General features: G+C 41.5%; 1 protein-coding gene across 2 annotated transcripts; it reads right to left on the bottom strand.

Annotated features, from left to right (window-relative positions):
* Positions 1-1,869: 1,869 nt before the first annotated feature.
* CUNH6orf47 (chromosome unknown C6orf47 homolog) lies at positions 1,870-13,411 on the bottom strand. 2 transcript variants are annotated; one of them, XM_089513971.1, is made up of 2 exons: positions 13,020-13,411; positions 1,870-6,891 (listed from the first exon to the last, which is right to left on the bottom strand). In XM_089513971.1, exon 2 carries the CDS (start codon positions 6,233-6,235, stop codon positions 5,594-5,596), a length of 642 nt encoding a protein of 213 aa, XP_089370097.1. In that variant the 5' UTR covers positions 6,236-6,891; positions 13,020-13,411; the 3' UTR covers positions 1,870-5,593. The 2 variants fall into 2 exon arrangements, with proteins under 2 accessions (XP_089370097.1, XP_089370088.1); XM_089513962.1 differs by having other exon boundaries at positions 13,112-13,411.
* Positions 13,412-16,918: the final 3,507 nt, after the last annotated feature.

Raw genomic sequence — 16,918 nt, 5'->3', positions numbered from 1 at the left:
ATGTGGGGCCTTTTGTCTCCAATAAATGGCCTACAACTTCCCCCAGTTCTAGCCAGTATGACTTGTGGTAAGGGATTATGGGAGTCACACTCCAAAACATTTGCAGGCCCAAAAATTCCTTCCCTTTGGTTTATTACTTCTCAGCTTTTTAATTCTTCAAAAATGCCCTTCCACACCATATTTCATGCCTCCTCAGTGTAATTTAAGAGCACATCTGGTCAAGGAAGCAAGGAGGGAAGAGAACAGCTAAAATGAAAGGGTTAATGCATTCTTAACAGCTCCTTCGGTCCCACCAAAAAGTCCTCCTAAGTACAAGGTTTCAGTGCCTCACATTCACATTAGCTCAGGGAACAGGTTTGCTGAGACAGTCGTTGAATCCCTAAGATATCAATGGAGCTTATGTGCAATTAATTTCAACCAGCCCCAGCGCCAGTCTCTTCCTTTGCCCTTCAGAAAAGGAATCATTGTTTCAAGTATCATTGAACAAGTTCATTCCCCTCTTGTTTCTTTTTAAAAACAGGGTGGGAGGATGACTACACACATGCAGATAGCCTGGAGAAGAAGTATAGATATTCCAAGACCACTCAGTGGATGGGATAAAGGCTTTGCTCGAGAGTGCAAGAAAGGGGTTGAGGGCAAGGTGACATCCAAACTGGTGCAAAAAGAGAATTCTACAAGTTCTTGTGCTAAATCATGAAGAATGCTGGTGATAATGTCCCAGACTGGCTTGCGCCATTCCAAACCACATTAAAAAATACTATTCGACATTACAGCACTAGATGGATGTCCAACACTAATATGCTCTGTGGTCAGTCTCAAATCAACTTCAAAGAATGACAATTGAGCCACAACGGCTGGCTGGTACATGCACAAATTCAACAGTTCTCTGGCTAAGCGGCATCTCCAGATGTGCATCATCACAAAACAGGGAAGAAAGGCTTCATTGTACCACCCAGCTGCCCATCGGAAGACAGATCTTACAGGAGTCATCCAAGGATGATGTGGTGTCATGGAGACATCACATACGTGACTGGTGTCAACAGTCAGCTGGACTGGTCATCTGCCAAGACTCTGAGAGTAAAGAGGAAGGGACCTTCTTGTGTACCTTTCCAGGTTTTTGGCTGGTGTGATTCCTAATGCATCCTCTCTCCTAGAATACCAAGAAAAATGGTGCTCCAGTTCTAGTTAGAAAGCAGCAGAACTTGAAAAAGGTACTTTTTTTTAAATGGCACCTTTCGGATTGCACTAACTAGTACTGCCAGAGGCCATGCTGGGCAAAGGATCCTGGAGGTATGCTGTCCAAAAAAAAGTAACTTGCCTAGAGTCTGACCAAAGAGGTAATAGTGATGCTCTCTAGCTTCTGGGGGTTGGGGAGGACACAGGAGATATGTCTGGTGCTATATGTCCCATGGCACACAGTTCTAACCATCATCATTCCTGGTTGCTTCCCACAGTGACAGAGACTGAAGCACGCAGGGAGAAAAATCAGACCAGATCTTTGGACTCAACTCTCAGCAATGTGAGAAAGGCCAATGGACAGCAAAATTCAGAAGATGGCACTTCAAGATGGTAGCCTAAAGTCCCAAAGACTTACAACTGGTCTGGCCCAACCCAGTTGTTTTCTTTCACTTCTTATATCTTAATTTCACTTAAATTAATAGGAACTACTTCTGGGGCTATATGCCCGAGATTAGACCATAAAGAACTGTGTGAACAAAGTTCAGTTTGATAACAGCTACAGCATTTGGCTAGTCATATGTAAGGATATATAGAAGGTGACTCTACACAATAACCAGGAGATTAAGATTTTATTCTTGCCAAGGCAGATGGAACAGAATGTTCCAGATCTCTCCAGATAAGAGAGAATCCTTAAAACACAGAAAAGTGTTTCACTCGAAGGTGAACAATTTTAAGAAATATTCAGAAGTGGCAATTACTGTGAGAAGGATACTGCAGCACTTTTTGGCACAGATCTATTCCTATGGTTATTACTCTCTAGATGGGCAACTTCTAGTCCTCCAGCTACTGTTGGACTGCCATCTTCATCTTTGCTCTGCTGGCTAGATTTACTGGGAATTGCAGTTTGACATCAAGAAAGCCACAACCTGACTACTTCTGCTCTAGATGATGCACAATGTTTCTATTCAAATCAAGAAGGAAATCACCATGACTATGGATGCACTGAGGAATTATTTCCTGCACTCACTGAAATAGGATTGTTTGGCAGATGCACTAAAGATGCCGTCTGTTTTGTCTGTCATCGTGCAGAGGTGAATAAATGACCACAATTAAAGTGAGTATATGCTGGATATCAAGAAAGCAGAAGTGACATCTACACCAAAGTGGATAATAGCAAAGAGATTAATGAAAAACAAAAGGTATATATCCTACATTTCAGAGATGCCAAATTAAATAGCCTTTTGTACAACAATGTTTGCAATGAACATGAGAGGGATGAATTATGTTTATGAAAAGAAGAGGAGGGCACTGCTTGGAAATACAGGAAAGGTTTTATGTGGATTCAAGGTAATTCATTCCTCCAGTAAGACTTCACAGTATCCAAGACTCTGGTTCGCGAAGGGAAAAACAGAAGCAGACACCTAAATATATAATTTGCTGGGTACGTAGTGGAAGTGCAACATATGATGAGTCACTTGTTCTAGAGTGGTTTTTGTTCTAAAACCTAGGAAGAAGTGAGTTACTTGCAGCTCTCCAGATGTTAGTTGGACTACAACTCCTATTATTCATCACCAAGGGCAGATGGAAGCTGCAATCCAGCAAGACCAGAAGAGCCACAAGTTACCTACTGATCCAGATGATCACACTGGAGCTAATAGCTGAAGTACACCAGGATGAACTGAGGGGGAAAATTCATAAGCCTGATCAGAATGAGACTTTGTAAATCAAGAAAACAGAAGTTATATTTTCAGTCATTGTAAGACCATCAACACTACCCTGACCATCTTTAGTTCAAATATGATAGCTAGACATGCTGTGAGACACCACGGACCCCAGCAAAGCTTGGAAAAGTTACTTTACTAGAGTACAGCTCCCCAGATCAATACAGCTAGCTGGCTGAGGGAATCCGGACAGCTGTACTATTAAAAATTAACTTTTCCTAGCTCTGCTACCTCCTGACAACAAACACAAACAGGTCCTCAAAAAGTTGTGCATGCATCAGTTTGGCTCATGGCCACCAAGAGGTCTTGGACGTCAGCAACCTGAGATCAAGGTGACTCAAGATTCCTCCAGTCACCTCGACCATATACAGATGGCCCAATTTCTCCAGACTTGAACTCTTTCATCCCAGTGGCAGCTTAGTGAACTCTTTCACCCCAGGGGCATCTTAGCCATCATTGTGCCACATTAGCACACACCAGGCAAAGATGAGAAGTGGTAGCATGGTCATCCGATTCTCTGAATAGCTCTCACAAAACCAAGCTGGGGAGGAATAGCTGAACTCTTCTTTGCACTACACACAGCTCCCTCGGACAACTCACTTCTGACCCAAAGCTAAAGGCTCACTTCCAGTGAAATAATTTGAATATTGCTGAAGAGAAGGAGAAAGCAAAAACGAAGCTGAAGAGCTTGTTCCCTCCTAAATGCGGGGAGGTTTTTAGATGCTGGTAAGGAAGGAGTAGGTGGGCTGTATGAGGCTCAGAACTGCTTATCCCTGAGGCTTCTTGCTGGGTGGAGGGACGGGAGGGAGGGAGAAAAGGTTGTATTTCTAGACGTGCATCCTGCCCCCCCTTGGCAACTCCATTAGAAACTGCTGTGAAAATCTAGTGTTTCCCCAACAAGAATGTACCTGTGCAATATCTTTATTCAAAACTGATTTTCTTCAAAATTGTGCTACACTTAGTGTTCTTCAACACACACATGCCTTTTTTAAAATCCACATGGCTCCCCTTCTTCCAAATATGTCCCCTTGGAAATTTGCTACCCTGCTTCTTAACTATAAAGCCATCTCTGTCTGATTGGTTAATCTCAATCATCTCATTTACAGAGAATTTCTCTCCCCTTCCTCTGAAACATACAATGCAAACTCTACTCAGTGTTTCTGCTGAAGGTAATTTTTGTTCCAATCAATTCAGTAAGACATTTGTTTTCAAATTCACACCACTCCCTCACCTGTGATCATCTAAGTGGCCAGAGCCTGACAAAGTTACTTTTTTTGGACTACCACTCACAGCTTTGCCTGCCAATACAGATAGTGACAGTATAAACTGGGGATTTGAGAACCTGTAATCCAAAGAAGTAGTTTTTCCAGTCTCTGACTGTGGCTCAGATAAAGATAAATTCACTCTTTGGTCCCAACTAGGTAAAACTTCCTCCACTGTAACTCTCCATGACAGCAGTGGACTCATCCTCTCGCTTGATATGTTGCATCTTGGCCCCATGAAATGCAACTAGCTGGCTCTCCCTCCCTGCTAAGATGTCCCCTTTCATCCAGTCCAAAAACCCTCATCCACCAAAAGCAAGTTTCTTACTCTCATGTGCTTTACTAGGACCTTCAGCCCTTGGCTTTTTAGGATTCAGCTTCCACATGATCAAGCCAGTGAGGCTAGTAATAAAAGATTATTGCAGTCATAGTCCAACATCTATGGAGGGCCAAAGGTTCCTCACCACTGTGTTAGACTGCAAGTGTAAGAAGTAACACATACTCTCTATAATCAAGGCATGGCTCCTGCTGTTCATTCTAGACGGCTTGCACTGGGATTGCAGGCATCCTCTACCAGAAAGCAGAGAGGGTGGAAGCCAAGCAAAAGACCCAAGGCAAATGGAAATATAGCTCTGTGGAGACTCCAAGAAGCTATGAACATGCACATTGGTCATCTGCTGTCCTCTGTAATCCGCATGTGCTGCATATGCTGCCTAAGGGCATCTCTGGACAGCAAACATAAACCAGTGGTCAAATACAGGACTTGGCAATGTTACATTTTCGGACTATAACTCCCCAAATCCCCCAGCTAGCATAACTAATGGCCAAGCTAGCTGGAGGATTCTAGGAGTCTTTACAAGTGCTGATTGTATGATTCTTTGTCAATGAACCCAAGAAAGAATCTAACCATCTCTGCCTCACTTTCCAACATACAAAACCCCTAATTCTCTAGCTCCTCTGGAAGCAGCTATGACAGGAAACCAATTTCAAGATGGTTTACACTTGGAAGTGTTGCAGAGCCCAGTCCTATTCCCTCCTTGATACCTACCTGCACCCCAGACCTGCCAGAAGGCTGCCACTGTACATAGATTTCCCTCCTCAACTAATGGCTCTTCTCCTCTAGCTGTTCAAAAACTGGGACGTGGAATCCGTTACACTGAAAGGTTTTGTAACACATGGTCTTACTCCCTGAACCAGGACCACTTAGTTGTTTTTGCAAACATGCAAACACACCAGAACTATTACCTTTTCTGTTTCATCTGTCCAGGCACCCTGCATAAAAGACATAAGTTCCATCATCCTGTCTCCCCCATGCCCCCAGAGGAGGATAACCTCCATTAATCTCTTTGGCTTCCATCCCACATGTCTTTCCCAATAATTAAGAGGAGGTGGCTAGAAACACCAATGCCGCTGTCATCCTCATAGTACCAATTACTGTTTACACATGTCAGTTGCAGGCACTTCCTCTTCCTTGCCTGCTTCTCCCTTGGCCACGTCAAGGTCAGCACCCTGCTCTTCCTCTTGGGGCTCCAGCGGTCCAGCCTGGATGCTGACACACAAGACCAAGGTCTGTAGAAAGCCATAGAGGCAAGCAAACTGCACAAGATATTCCTGCACCAGCCAGAGGGCTAAGTACATGCCGTAGGCAGTGACCAAGAAACAGGCAAAACCGTGGAGCCAAACCTTAAGGGGACCCCCGAATCCCAAGATATCCAAGACCAGCCGGAAAGCTGGTGAGGAAGCGCACAGCAAAGTCACCACGCACAGGTCAAAGAGGTGGCGAGCAAAGTTGAAGCAGATCTGGAAATGTTCCGGCAACTCCACGGATGGTTTGTGAGGGGTCAGGTGCTGAGGTATCCCAGCCAAAAGGGAGTGAGCTCCACTTTGACCCCTACCAATGGCTTCAAAGAGCCAGCGTCCACTCCACCACCTGGCTTTGGGAGGGGAGGCACATGGAGGAGCTTTCTCAAACCCTTCCTTCCAATCCTCCTGATGCTTTCCCCATAACTCCTGCGCCTTTCCCCGTCGCCAAGGTAGTCCAGGGAGCCATGATTTGACTCGGCTGAAGAACATGGCAGAACAGTAAGAAAACCGTTCTCTCTCTTTTCCTCTCCCGTGAAGGCCTCCAGATCAAGACAGATAAATAAACAAATAAATAAATGTTGTGGGTGGTTGATGTTTGTTAAGCAGAAGCAAGTACTTATAGCTAGACCAACTAAAAATAACTTAGAACTCTGAATTTCTTCAAGATCAGCTGCCACTTGAGGAGAGGGATAAATGTTGTGTGTTTCCTCCCTGCTGGCATCAAACTGATTTGTGGTACTTCAGATCTTGACAGTGCTTGTGTAATCTCCAAAGGAAACCACAGTTGTGGCTCATCCATGAATCAGGACTCATCCAGGCTTGGAGCTGTTCTAGGCCTTGGCTGTTGAGAATATAATTTCCTCTGCTCCAGGAAATGCATGTGGTGGGTCTTGGTTTACTTACACAGATGTAAATTAAGCTACTGCCACGTTGCACTAGATTTCCTAAACCTCTTGACAAACTGGTCAATTTAAAACATGCAGGCGTATTTCTCAAAACATGCATGGGGAACCTTCTTGTTTTCAAAAGGGTGTATTTGTACATCCACCATATGAAATCTCACTTTCTCGTCAATTCAAAGGCTGCAAAAAATCCTGTGTTCTGCTCCAACCAGAAACGATCTTTCACTCGAAAACAGCCTCTGCCTAGAATAAAGCAAGGAATTTTTAGTCAGCAAAGCATTAAGAGAGGGGTTAAGATTCAGGTTATAAGGCAAGGGGTGGACTCTCAGGTCCATAGAAAATACTTATACTCTCATCCTTCCACATTTGCAGTTTTGACTTTTGCGGATTTGATTAATATGTTCTCTCTAGGAATCTCTTAATTCTCCAGCGCAACTCTGCTGGAAATTGATCAGAGTTGCACTGGAGGACCTAGGGATTTGTAAGTTCTCCAGCATGATTCCATGGTCAACTTCTGCCAGATATTGACCATAGAGTTACACTGGAAGACCTAGAAATTCCTAGAGGTGTTTTCACAGGTAAAAACATAGGGGTTTTTATTTGCGTTTTTTTCCACTTTCACGGGGGTCCTGTGCCCCTAACCCCAGCGAATGTGGAGGGAGCAGTTTATTCTGTATTGCAGCTCTTAATGCTGGGATGAGGAAAGTGCGGACTGCAAGCTGCATTTCTTTTTCAGTCTCCATCCCCTCCAAGGTTTTTGAGGTAGTTTTCGGGTGATTTCTGCCCTAATGTGCACAAACATGCAACAACATTCTCCCCCATACACCCATACTTCCTTTTTTTATCTGTACGCTAGATGAAATAATGACTGTGGCCACTATGGTCAGCCAAAAAAAGAGGTACTATCATGTGCTATCAGATTGCGCAGCCCATCCATGAGGACACGTTTACTGTCTTCTTCTTTTGAAAATTAGCAACTTTTTAAAAACCCAAAGAAAGATCTGTTGAGAGCAGCCTTTCTCTGAGGTTAAAATAATAGGACTTGCCCCAGTAACCTAGTGGGTTTCACAGCCAAGTAATGAGTCAAACCCTGGTCTTCAAGAGTCGTAGATCACATCCATACTGAAGAAATAATGCAATTTGACACCACTTTAACTGCTATGGTGTTCTATGATATTCTACTCAATGCTATAGTATTCTGGGATTTGTTGTGGCACCAGAGTTCTCTGACAGAGAAGGCGAACTATCTCACAAAACCACAAATCTGAGAATTTCATTGCAATAAGCCATGGCAGTTAAAGTAGTGTCGAACTGCATTATTTCTGCAGTGCAAATGCAGCCCTAGTCAAACAGTGAAATTGCTGTACCATGCTAGCTCTCTGTACTCAATACTAACTGTATCAAAATTGTCATAACTATTAAACATGCATGTATCTCCATGTTTCCTTTATGGAATACAGGGTGGCAAATAGCAATGCCTTATTCCAATGTGCCCTTGCAACAACGTGGTGCTGTAGGTTAAGCAGAAAGGTAGTGACTTGCCCCAAACTCCTCAAGTGAACATTCATAAGTAGAAACTAAGGGATAGTATGTATGCTTAACAAAAATCAAATGGCAAGACTTTTCTTGGGTTGTAATACTACAGTCTGCAAGTGGCTGAGTTTCTCTTATCCAAAATACTTGGGACCAGAAGTGTTTTTAATTGCGGATTTTATTTTATTTTGGATTTTGGAATACCTGTATTTGCATATATGTACATAATGAGAGATCTTGGGCGATAGGACCCAAGTCTGAACACAAAATTATTTTTATGTTTCATATACCCCTTAAACACATAGTCTGAAGGTAATTTTAAACATAATGTTTTAAATAATTTTGTGCATGAAACAAAGGTTGGGAACACTGAACCATTAGAAAGCAAAGGTGCAACTAACTCAGCCACCCATGAAGAAAGTTTTGGTTTTGAGAATATTTTGGATTTCAAAATTCTGGAGAAGGGAGATTCAACCTGTACAGGATTGCAGTCTTTAATGGTTTTAAGACATAAACTGATGGCTGGAAGGGAAAATGTGCTGCATACACACAGAAATATGTCCAACCCCAAAAACACACTTGTTTGAAACCAGAGTCACAGGATTCATGAGTGCCTCAGGTTTAAAACATGTAAAGTAATAATAATGAAGAGAATGCCTCTGAGCATGTTCAGACTGCTTTTTTCTCCTCTGAGGAAGCAGCATCCTCCTATCATAATTATGAGTTCCTCCCACTCCCAGGTGAGAAATTAAATGTGTTATTGTTATGTGCCTTCAAGCTGTTTCCGACTGATGGTAACCCTTAAGGGCATCATGGGGTTTTCTCGGCAAAATTTGTTCAGAGGCAGTTTACCATTGCCTTGCCCAAGTCACCCAGTGGGCTTCATGGCTCAGTGAGGATTTGAACCCTGGTCTCTGTCCAATGCTCAAACCACTACGCCACAAGATGTGTAAACACCGCCACTGTTGGGCAATTACATGGGTTTCATTTAAGCAATAAAATCTTCTTTAAAGTCTTCATTTTGTTGTATCCCTGCTACTATTATAAACGGTTGGTTGTTCATCTTCTTAAAAACTTATTAATCTGTTTGCTTAGTTTGTACTTTTAATTTATTTCCTAGTATACAGATCTGTACACTTTGGGTGGAAAAATGTTTAAGTGTATGGAGTGTATAAACCAAAACCACAAAACTTACTAATGAATCAAGGCATTTGAAACTGAGTGCTTTCATAACCATCCGTACGCACAAACTCCAGTTATCAATGAAGGAAATTCAAAGATTCACACCCTGAATAACACAACCGTTTGCACACAGCTGCAGGTATAGACATGTATAGACATGTGGGATTTTCAGGGTTGCAAAACATTTTTGATTTTAAATATAAAGCCCTGTAAGTCTGCAGAATCAGTACGTAGAGAGATCTTGTAGCACCTTTGAGACTAACTGAAAGAAAGGAACTGGCAGCATGAGCTTTCCTAGACTTTGATCTACTTCCTCAGATGCATTTGGTTTTGATTTTAGTTAAACAAAATCAAAAACGTGTGTTGTTGTTTTTTAAAGTGGCATAGGGTGTTTTTTTGGTTCAAACCAGGTTTTTGCAATATATAGGACTACACCAACATTAGACTACTGTAAATCCAGAAAATTAAGTAGCAAAATGCACTTTTAATATTATATTCACTAGCTTACATAATAATTGTTCTTATTTTTTTTTTAAAAAAGTGCTCTTTTAAAGCAGGTTGTTTTGGTTGAATGTATGTGTATTAATCGAAGGATTTGTTTCTGAATTTCTTGCACTATAAAATAAAGTGATTTAAAAAAGAAGCATATTTATTAACTTATTTCATTTTTATGCTGCCTTTCTCCCAAGGGGACCCAAGGTGGCTCACAAGATAAAAATGTTTTTAGCAACTTTACAATAAGAAACAGTTAAAACCATTGAATTAAAACAGTATAAAATTAACATTAACATGTACAGAAAGTTAAATATATATATATAACTAAAACACACACACACCCTATATAAAAACCATCCTGTAAAATTATTTTTAAAAATTGCCTAAATAAAAAGTATGACACTGGTCTAACAACAACTGCCAATAAACTATTAAAGTTAAAATGTTTAAATACAAACAGTCAGAGAGTTGGAAAATAACAGTAATAGCCAGACTTTAAAAATAAATATGAATTTTGTTGTTGTTGTTGTGTGCCTTCAAGTGGTTTCCAATTTATGGCAATCCTACCATGGGATTAATAGTGTTTGCTTTTTTAAAGACATTAGGTCTAAACCAAAGTTTAAACCAAGGTTTAAACCAACCAACCATGGTTTCAAAGGAGATGAAAGGTCTGGGGAAATTATAGTACTAAATGTTTATGAGGCACTTTATGCTGTGAGGCGATAAGATCCAACTCATGAAGTTTTACAGCATATGAGGAATCGGGATTGAGGGGGATTTTGGATGTAGAAATAATGATAGTTTGGTGTACATCTAGAAAGCAAATATTTTGGAATACTTTGTATAATATTTGCTGGGAGGGCATCGGAAGAGTCTATTTTATGAGGAGACTTTCATGCCCATTTACAACATAATATTCTCTTCACAGAGGCCTCCAAACAGTGTGTGCTACGTAATAATAACAATAGGGTTGGCTGGTTTAAACCAGGTTGGTTTAAATCATGGTTTAAACCAAATGACTTTTTTTAAACCAAACGCTCCTTTTTTAAAAATCTTTTTATTTTTAAGTCTGGCTGTTATTATTGTTATTTTCCAGTCCTCTTACTGGAACAATGGTCCAAAACACACACGGTCTGAGATTGCTGTATCTGCCCTGGCTCAGTGCTATGGAATCCTGGGAACTGTAGTTTATTGGGGCACCAGAGCTCTCTGACAGAGAAGGCTAAACGTCTTACAAAACTACAGTTCCCAGAATTTCCTAGCATTGAGCCAGGGGCAGTTAAAGCCGTCTCAAACTGGATTATTTCTGCAGTGTGTTTTGGACCAATGACAGTTTAAATGTAAACTTCCCCACCCAAAATTCAAAGACATAGCCTTGTTAGTCTGTAGAATCAGTATGTAGAGAGATCTTGCAGCACCTTTGAGACTAACTGAAAGAAAGAAGTTGGCAGGATGAGCTTTACTTCGGTCTACTTCCTCAGATGCTTTTTTCCCCCAAACTATTTTTTATTACATTTACTACACACATTGTATATCAAACGTACCAAACACTAACATAATACATTCCATACGTTCTTCAGCTTTCTACATAGTCCTTCCATCATCATCATCATCATCTCCTCCTCCTCCTCTTCATACCATTTAATCATCCAACCCTCTTACTGGAACAACGAATGTCTGAATTTGAACTTTTAACAGGCCATTGGCAGATGTTCATTGGTATCTGGTATCCATTCCTTCTTTTTAATTGCTTTCACTTACAGTGCAAGAAATTCACTTCCGACCACAAATCCTTCAGTTAACGAAAGTTCAACCTAAACAACTAGCTTGAAAATAACACTTTTTAAAATAACAATTATTATTTAACCTATTTGCCATAGTATCTGGATTGCATTCTACTAATTTACTTTATTTTCTGATTTAGACCTATATTGGTGTAGTTATACACAGTAATGCGAGAAAAAAAGTTGCATCTTGCATCTACACTGTAGAAATAGTACAAAAATAATGTATTAAGTGCAACTGATAGTTATTGTTTGCTTTCAAGTCGCTTCCAACTTATGTCAACCCTGAGGTGACCCCATCATGGGTTTTTCCTGGCAAAATTTGTTCAGAGGAGGTTTGCCATTGCCTTCCCCTGAGGCTGAGAGAGTGTGACTTGCCCAGTGGGTTTCCACAATCAAGCTGGGAATTGAACCCTCATCTCCAGAGTCATTGGCATTCCAAGTGATGCCAAACTGCATTATTTCTACAGTACAGATGCACCCTTTGTCTGATTTTTTTGACTGCAGTCTCTCCACTCTGATTAATGACTGACCTTCCCATAAAGAGCTGTAAATCATCAGTTGTTCCAATCCTGAATAATAATAATAATAAATATAAACAGTATATAAAATATAAATATAAAAAATAAAAACAGTAATGAAGGAACATTAGCAAGCTATATTTCAAGAGATCAGACTACTACATATACTATATTCAGCTCAGTGGAGGTAGAAAAGAGGAGGACAGGTGACATCTGAGCTATTTTTAGGCTGCTTGTATGTCTATAAGAGGCTCCCTGGGGAGAGATCTGGAGCTATTCCTTACAGGCCTTCCATTCTCTGTGTGTGTGTGTGTGTGTGTGTGTGTGTAATATATATATATATATATATATATATATATATATATATATATAATATGAAGGAGCACCCTAAATATGTTAGAATAGCAAACAAACCCATTTTAAAAAGTAAAAATACCCCCCCATCCGTCCTGGGTTCAAATCTCTGTTCCTCTCCTGAGAGAGGAAGAAAAAAAGAAATCTCCATCCAGAGTACCTTCCCTACAGTATCCCCAAAGACCCCAAGGAGGGCAATTTCTCCCTAGTTTCTCCCACTCAACTCCCAAACTACAAATCCCAAGGTTGTGTGCAGCCTGGCAGTGTCATCATCATTCCTACAGTGCAGATGCACACACACACACACACAAAACACAACCCACATCTTAAATATCTTTTAGAAAGATAGCCACTGTTCTTACTAAGGAGAGTCCTCCACCCCCCCAGCCCATCATGCACAGACCCCCCCCCCCAAAAAAAAATCTATTGCAAAATCTATTGCAAAATCTATTGCAAGCAAGAAGCCTCCATGGGACCTCCATGGGTAGGCTTTGGGACCTACCTGGGAAGTGGAGTGACTCTGGAGCAACACCTCTTCCCAGCCTTGAGCTCCTCTGCTCCCAGATCTTTGCCAAAAATGCATGCAATTCTTACCATTTGCAGTAGCAGCTTCTTCTTCCTCCTGCTGCTGCTGCTTCTCCTCCTGCTTGGTTTCCAAGGGAAGTCCCAGCTCCAGCCAAACCAGGAGCAAAAGGAGGAAGGCAAGAGGGAAGGGAGATCAAGTCTTCCTTCTTGGCAATATATATGTATATATCCTTTTTTATTCTTTTTCTTCTTCTCTCTTTTTCTGGCAGGAGAACTGGCTGCAAAGAAGAAGCAGCAGCCCAAAGCTCAGGGTGGAGCCTCAAGGGGGAAAACGCAGCTGGGAGGAAACCAAGCAGGAATGCGGAGGAGGAGGAATGGAGTAGCAGGGTGTTTGCCTTGCCTATTTTTGGACTACAACTCCCAGAAGCCCCTCCCTCTCGCCCTCCTTTCCAACCATCCAGCAGGAGTGGCCAAGCTGCATCCTGGGAGCTGTAGTCCCAGAGCAGTGGTTTCCCCAAACTGTGCCCTTTAAGGGATTTGGGGCTTCAGCTCCCAGAATCCCAGACTATTAGTGAACATGGCTGAGGCTTCTGGGAGCTGAAGTCCAAAATCTCTTAAAGGGCACAGTTTGGGGGCCACTGTCCTAGAGTATACGGTTTGTGTTTGGCATGCTGGGTGAAGAGGGGATAGGTGGTCCTGCTAGGTGAGAGTATTGCAAGGGGGGATCCTGGGAGTTGTAGTTCCAAAGCAGGGGTTGGATCTGGGGCTCTATAATGCAGTGCAAGCAGGGCTCCTGTGGATGCATGCTAACATATTGGGAAAGGAATGCGAAGGAGGAGTGGGTTTGTTTTTTGCCTTTTTCTATTTCTGGACTACAACTCCCAGAAGCCCGGGTTGGATCTGGAGCCAGTGCAATGCAAACAGGAGTAATACTAACATATAGGGAAAGGTATACTTACTTTAACTGAATAGCTCATGCTATTTAATTCTGTAGTTTTGTGAGATATTTAGCCTTCTCTGTAAGAGAGCTCTGCAAATTATAAACCCCAGGACTCCATAGGATGGAGCCATGACAGTTATAGCAGTCTCAAATTGCATGAATTCTGCAGTTTGAGGCTGCTTTAACTGTCATGGCTCCATCCTACAGTCCAGTGTAGATCCAGTCTGAGTCTACTTACATCTGATGAATATCAGGTCCTAAGCACACTGCAGAAATAATCCAATTTGAGACTGCTTTGACTGCCCTGGTTCAGTGCTAGGGAATGCTGGAAATGATAGTCTTTTGGGGGCACCAGAGCTCTTTGACAGCGTAGCAGAAGCCTGTGTCCTATCAAAGCTCATGCTACAAACCTTTTTAAGAGATAGAGGTTCTTTGAGAGAAAGAAGTTTGTCGCAAAGGTGCTACAAGATCCTTTTGTGTATGTACACTTTGCAAACTGCTTAGTAAAAAATAGAAGCTTAAACAGTAATCAGTAGTTAGTAAAGGCACAGGGCATCATTCCTCCTTTCTTTGTTATTTTAACAGTGTACTGGGAGAAGCTGGTGCAATTCCTGTTTCTGTGATACTCTGAGAGCTACTGGAAAACTTTCATGTTTGTGCTTGGCAACCTGAGCTGAATGCCAACAAATCTGGATCCAGACTGATTCCTATCCCCCACCCCATGAGGACAAAAACAGATTTTTCCCCCTCAAGAGCCTGTATCCTCTTCTAGAGAAACTTTCAGTATTCGTGGTACATAACAAACACACATTCTAGCTTTTAAAAAAAATTGTGACAAATTCCCAAAGGATCATTTCAAAAATTATTTAAGGTATTAGTCCTTAAGGCAAGAGTGGCTAATTGTGGCCCTCCAGAGTTTACTGTTGGAAAGCATTTGAAGGACCAAAGTTGCCCATCCTGGCACAGGAAACGTTTTGTTATTTTTACTTGTAAGACTTTCTTCTGATGTCTTTGGAATATTCTCATATTCCCTGTTATGGTCAACCACCCAAAAATATCCACCAGGGACTTGCCTTTAAAAAAATAAATGCTTGCCAAATAAAAACCAATTGTCTTTCCTTGCACTTTTGAGCAGCGGTAACAGGATCTCTCTCTCTCTCTCTCTGTAATTGCATTGAAATGTGAGTTTTCACTTGGCAGTTACCATTGTTGCATGTTAAGTAATTTATATAGGTTTCATCAAAAGTCTTTTTTTATTCTGGCATGCAAGCTGCTTAAAAGACCTCGGTTGAGAGGAATGTTTTAAAAGAAACTAGGACATGCATTTGTTAAAAGTAGCTGTCTAGCTGGGGGGGGGGGGGGGACCTCAGTGCACAGATGTTAGAACTTGCAAAGCATTCTTGTTTTACAGGATCCCCAACTCTTCTTTATCTGTTTTAAGCCCCATCTTACAAACAAATACAAAAACCAAAACGCCCACAAAGGACAAAGCCATTTCAGACAAATAAAGGCCTAAGTAAGTTTTCAGGTACTCATTAAAACCGGCTCAAAATTAGGATACTATACAAGTTCAAGAGGGAGAAAATGGGTGATTCTGTTGCTTTGGAAACAGTTTCTACCTGGAGGCCTTTTTCAGCTCTATAGCAGGCTAGCTATGTGAAGCTGCTGTTGTAATCCAAGCAAAATCTTACAATATCTCTACAATCATTTATTAATATTGCAGTGGGAGGGAATCTCTACAATATGGATTTCAGCCAGTTCTAAGTCATTACTTTGCTGTTGTTGTTAATCATTTTTAGTCATCCCCAATTTCATGGTGACCCTGTGGACAAGACACTTCCAAGCCCCCCTGTCCACCACTGCTTTGCTTAAAGTCTTGTAGACTCAGATCATGATTTAATCTATCCATTTTGCATGCCATCTCCCTCTCTTTCTACTGCCCTACACCTTTCCTAGCATGATTGTCTTTTCTAGTGAGTCCTGCTTTCTCATCATGTGGCCAAAGTACAGCAGCCTCAATTTGGTCATCTTGGCTTCCAGGGAAATATCTGGCTTTATCTTCTCAAGTATCCACGTTTGTCTTTTTGGCCATCCGCAGTATCCTCGGCACTCGTCTCCAGCACATCATCTCAGTTCCCCAATGAATTGATTTGCTTCTTATGTGCCTTCATCACTCTCCAGCTATCACATCAGTACATGCTGATGGGGAATATAATGGCTTGGGTGATTCTTTCATAGAATCATTAAGTTGGAAGGGACCCCAAGGGCCATCCAGTCCAACCCCATTCTGCCATACAGGAACACAGAATCAAAGCATTCCTGACAAATGTCCATCCAGCCGCTGTTTAAAGACTTCCAAAGGAGACTCCACTACACTCCAAGGGAATGTCTTCCACTGTCAAACAGCTCTTACCGTCATGTTGAGGTGGAACCTCTTTCCTGTAGTTTGAATCCATTCCTCCAGGTCCTAGTCTCTGGAGCAGGAGAAGACAGGCTTGCTCCATCCTCAATGTGACATCTCTTCAAATATTTGAACAAGGCTATCATATCACCTCTTAACCTTCTCTTCTCCAGGTTGAACATACCCAACTTCCTAAGTCACTCCTCATAGGACATCATTTCCAGACTTTTAGTGCTCAGTTGTATATTTTTACTCTTTCGAAACTTTTCTTGATCTTTCACAGCAGGCTTTCCCATTCCTAGTCTTCTTTAATAAAACATAATTTTTGAAATGAGAACTAGTTCTGATTAGAGGCCAAAAGAATACAGTAACACCACAACTTTCAGTAATTCACACCATCCTTACTGGCACTTTTCATCTAGAATTTAATTGGTTTTCTCCGTCTCAATTTCCAGAGCCAGAATTCTCTTGGAGAATTATGCTTGTGAAGCCACAGGTTACATAAGTAAAACTACTTAGTTTTGCATTTCTGTTG

This window comes from Sceloporus occidentalis, unplaced genomic scaffold (assembly GCF_023333645.1).
Source record: "Sceloporus occidentalis isolate IW3139 unplaced genomic scaffold, rSceOcc1.0.p SCAF_1, whole genome shotgun sequence".
NCBI classification, from domain to species: domain Eukaryota; kingdom Metazoa; phylum Chordata; class Lepidosauria; order Squamata; family Phrynosomatidae; genus Sceloporus; species Sceloporus occidentalis.
This window is presented reverse-complemented; position numbering and strand designations above follow the sequence as displayed.